The sequence below is a fragment of the Orycteropus afer genome, unplaced genomic scaffold (assembly GCF_000298275.1).
Source record: "Orycteropus afer afer isolate SDZICR_OR568_19922 unplaced genomic scaffold, OryAfe1.0 scaffold00289, whole genome shotgun sequence".
NCBI classification, from domain to species: Eukaryota; Metazoa; Chordata; class Mammalia; order Tubulidentata; family Orycteropodidae; genus Orycteropus; species Orycteropus afer.
The window spans coordinates 2,898,704-2,903,100 of NW_006921876.1; the positions used below are offsets into that span (position 1 = coordinate 2,898,704).

General features: G+C 48.1%; 1 protein-coding gene across 1 annotated transcript in view; it reads left to right on the plus strand.

Moving 5' to 3' along the window:
* Positions 1 to 3,904, plus strand: part of RHOBTB2 (Rho related BTB domain containing 2) — a 22,066-nt gene extending 18,162 nt beyond the window's left edge. Inside the window, exons 7-9 of the mRNA XM_007950836.2 lie at positions 1,073 to 1,161; positions 2,049 to 2,154; positions 3,687 to 3,904. Of these exons, the coding sequence (XP_007949027.1) occupies positions 1,073 to 1,161; positions 2,049 to 2,154; positions 3,687 to 3,904 (413 nt within the window). The remainder of the gene's footprint in view (positions 1 to 1,072; positions 1,162 to 2,048; positions 2,155 to 3,686) is intronic.
* The last annotated feature ends 493 nt before the right edge of the window (positions 3,905 to 4,397 follow it).

Below are 4,397 nucleotides of genomic sequence, written 5' to 3' on the forward strand. Positions count from 1 at the left end.
AAAAAAAAAAAACAACAACTCACTGCTGTCGAGTCAGACCCGACTCATAGCGACCCCCCTTGGGTTTCTGAGGCAGTATCACTATGGAAGTAGATTTCCCAACCTTCCTTCTGAGGAGTGGTTGGTGGGTTTGAACCACCAGTCTTCTGGTTAGCAGTCAAAGCCTTAGGCACTATGCCACCAGAGCTCCTGGACATTCTTATACCACATACAAATATATATGTAGAAGTATCACCTGCCAAACATTAGTCATGGGTATATTCACTTATGCCTAGACATACCTCTTCATTCAGCCTCTACCTGTGTGTCCACCTGCAGACTGTTTGTTATTACTGATAATGCAGAATTGTGTATATATGTTTATCTTTGTTTTATGTACCTCTTGTGCACCTCTCTGTGTCTTCCTTTTCCTTAATGTTACTGTGTTGGTTACTGCCTTTCCCTTCACCCAAATCAATACTTGTCTCTTACCTGTCTAGCAATCTCCCCCACCCCCCGATAAAATCTTTTTAAAGATAAAATACTTCATGAGTATATCCTGATCCTTCCAATTAAAATTCAAAACTCAGGATGTTTATTTAACTTCTTCAATGTAAATATGTTAAAATGAAATGTAAGATTGGTACATGACTTATTACAAAATTTAAATTAATACAATCAATGAGGAGTAAACCATAAGTCTGTGGATCTAATTCAGCTTTTTTTCCTGTTTTCAACCAACCTGAGGCTTAAGATCCTTTTCCATCAGTATCAGTGGCTGATTCTACTGAGCACTTTTGCCCTAGGTATATATTTGGTGGGACATATGTAATGTAAAGAATCCTCTTCAGTGATTCTAACATCTTTCTCCACCTGCTGACACCCCCACTCCACTGGGAAAGGCTTGCTCTAGTTCCAATTTCTGCACTGGTGAGAGCAGACTTAAATTACCCGTAGCCTCTCCTGGCCTGTTGGGACTTGTCCCTGGCCCTGATCTCTCTTTGCCCTGAGATGAGCTCCTGCTAGAGAGTTTAAGTAAGTGTGTAGTCATTCATGTGGTTCTTCAGCTGATTCCTAGCTGTGTGTTTCACAGAGCAGTACACAGTAACCGGGCTGATGGAAGCAACCCAGATGATGGTGGACATTGATGGGGACGTCCTTGTGTTCCTGGAACTGGCTCAGGTATAATGGCAGAGGAAGGAAGCTCCAACGTTCTCAACCCTAGCTCTTTCTGTCGATTGACAGTGAAAGGGGAGGGTCGGGAGTAGTGGGTAGGAAATAAATCCATTTTCAGACTTGGTTCCTTGCAGTACTCTGATTGGGGAGGGCCATCTCAACCACCAAGTTAGGAAGCAGCTAGAGAACTCCCTGACATGCCAAGAAGAGAGGCTGGCCATGGGAGGAGGGCTGAGATATTAGGCAACCAGAGAGCAGGGAATGGACATTCAGTCTCATGCTCAGACATGGTTGCTGTCTGCCTAAGGACATTTAAAGGACATTGAAATTAGTGGTTCCACCACTTATTGCCAGATGAACAAACAAGCAAGCAAAATCTCCCACACTGACCCTCACAGTGCCAGAAATTCTACCATTAAAGATTTGTTTATAAAGTTCAAGGATGGCTGATTCAAGGCTTGCAGACATACCTGGGAAAGATAGTTCTCCCAGCCTAGTTATCAACACCTTAGTGTGGACTGTTTTGGACCCTTGAGGAGGAGGTGGAGGTGGAAGTCATCTTGGGTGAGGTTTGAGGAACAGACAACAGTGGGTAGCCACCATGTAGGGCTGACATCCACATATGGAGATCTGTAGTGTGATGGCATTGGGTATGGGACAGAGGCAAGGTGATAGTGATGATAGTAATGGTGCCAAGAACCTAAAACAAACGTTGTCTTTCCTTGCAATTTTGTGGGGGTTCCTTCTGGAGGTGGGCACTCTAGGACTGCAGGGCCTTAGTCCACCCTGCACCAAAGCCTCCACTTCAAAGGCAACTGTAGGTGTCTGCACAGGTGTCCCATCCTCTGGGAGTCAGGGGTGCTCAGTACAAATTATCTTCTGTTCATCTCTAGTTCCACTGTGCGTACCAGTTGGCCGACTGGTGCCTCCACCACATTTGTACCAACTACAACAATGTGTGCCGCAAGTTCCCCCGAGACATGAAGGCCATGTCCCCAGGTGAGTATCCAGGGCCAGCCCTAATGGGACCAGCTGCTCTTGTATGTTGATGGGGGTCTCAACTTGGGTCCACAGCTCTGACTTGACCCTAAGGGACCAAGAAGCTGCCAGTGCTCTTTTGGCCTAATTTGGCCTTAGCATTCGGAACAGCTTGCAAAGGTGAATCCAACTAAGCAGAGTGGGGTCTCAGGCAAAATACTGTCCTGGAGGGCAGGGGGCTTGAGTTGTAGGCACGCTCTGCCACTAACCAGCTAGGGGACCTTGAGCAACTGTTCACCCTACTTGTCTGGCTTCTGTTTCTTAGACTTACAAAGAGAGTATTGAACTAGAGTTGGTATTTTTTAGGCTTTTTTTGACAGGATTTCACAATAAGAAATACGTTTTATTTTACAACACTGTGCACATGTAGAAAAATATGTAAAATTTTAAAGTGCTGCTCATGATCCACTAAATGGATTTTGCAACTTAGGAATGTGTACAACCCACAGCTTGGAAACCTCAGGTCTGGACATCCTCTGAGGTCTCCTGTAGCTCTGTCTCTGGCTAATGAGCCCCATCCCAGAGCCCAACAGGAACTGCACAGGCTCTAGGGAGAGGTGGCACTGGCCTCCCTGAGGGGTCTGCCACCCAGCGTTCCTGGGGGTGTTTTGCTGCCTAGGCTCCCTTCACTCTGGTTTGAGTCTCCTCACTTGGTAAAAGGTTACTGCCATATCCTACCAATTCTCTCATGCCCCTTCTCTCTTCCTTTTCACATTTCAAGTGTTTTCTTTTTAAAGCACAACTGCAATTGCATCATTCCCCTAATTCCAAACCTTTGGCTCCCTTGCTTCTAGAATAAGTCCAAACTCCTCAGACTAGCTTCCCCTCCAGTCTGACCCCCATGTCTGCAGCCTGCCTCTCCTATTCTCCTTCAGAACCTCAGGTCTGGCCAGATAATTCTACTCTCAACCCTTAACCATGCCAAGTACCTTCCTGCTGATACCTCTGCTCTCTCCTTCTCCTTCATTCTTTGCCTCAGCCTATTTCAGTCACAATACACATTCAGCCCCACTTCAGATCTTACCTGTGTAAGATCTGAAAACAAATTGGAAGTGCCTTCCCCAGCACTGACCATCTGGAGCACTCACTTGGCATTTCACTTTCCAGAGCTCTGCAGCTAGATGGGGAGCTCAGTGAAGGTGGGGCCAGGACCAGAGTCTTATACTTCTTGGGCCACAGGAATCAGAATGTGTTAGTTGATGGACAGAAGGCCTTCTGGAGGTTCTAGTGGCAGAAGGGTTGTTGTTGTTGTTAGGTGCCATCGAGTCATCTCTGACTCATAGCGACCCCATGCACAGCAGAACAAAACACTGCCCAGTCCCACGTCAGCTCCACGATCCCTGCTATACTTGAGCCCATCACCACAGCCACTGTGTCACCCTGTGTCAGCCAGGTGGGGGCTGGGTATCCCTGGCCTCAATGCATGTCCCAGTGCCCCTCTTACTCCTTCTGTTTCCTTCCTTCTAACCACTTTTTACTGCATTCTGCTCCAGAAAACCAGGAGTATTTTGAGAAGCACCGGTGGCCGCCTGTCTGGTACCTGAAGGAGGAAGATCACTATCAGCGGGCACGAAAGGAACGTGAGAAAGAGGACTATCTCCACTTGAAACGGCAGCCCAAGCGGCGATGGCTATTCTGGAATGGCCCTTCCTCACCGTCCTCTTCTGCGGCCTCCTCCTCCTCCCCATCTTCCTCCTCGGCTGTGGTCTGAGATGCCGCCACCCTCTTCTGACCCTGCTGCTGTTGTCCCCCTCTGCCCTTGCCCCTTGCTCTTCTGCATCTCCCCCCTCCACCTTATAGGGACAAGGGGACCCACATAACCAGGACCCTAAGGGCAGAGCTGTTCTCACCAGCCAAAGTAGCTCAGCAAGAAAGGAACCAGGCCCTGTGGATCAGAACAGGAACCACCTACAGAGGTCCCCAGTTCCAAAACAGGGCAGCAGACAACTGCTTGGAGGCAGGGAATGGAGAAACAGCTAGGAGCTCTTCTGGCATTTAAGCTCTGGGTTTGAGAGCCCCAGACTCAAAGGAAAAATCTTCCCAGCCATAAAGCTCCAGGGCTTGTATGTGGGTCTTGCTCTGTGCCAGGGATGCAGTACCTCTTCCCAGTGAGAAGTGAGCAGGACAGTGCCTGCCTCTACTGCCCATGTTCGTCCACCAATGGACTTGAGAGTTACAAATGTTTTGTGGGCATTTCCACGTGG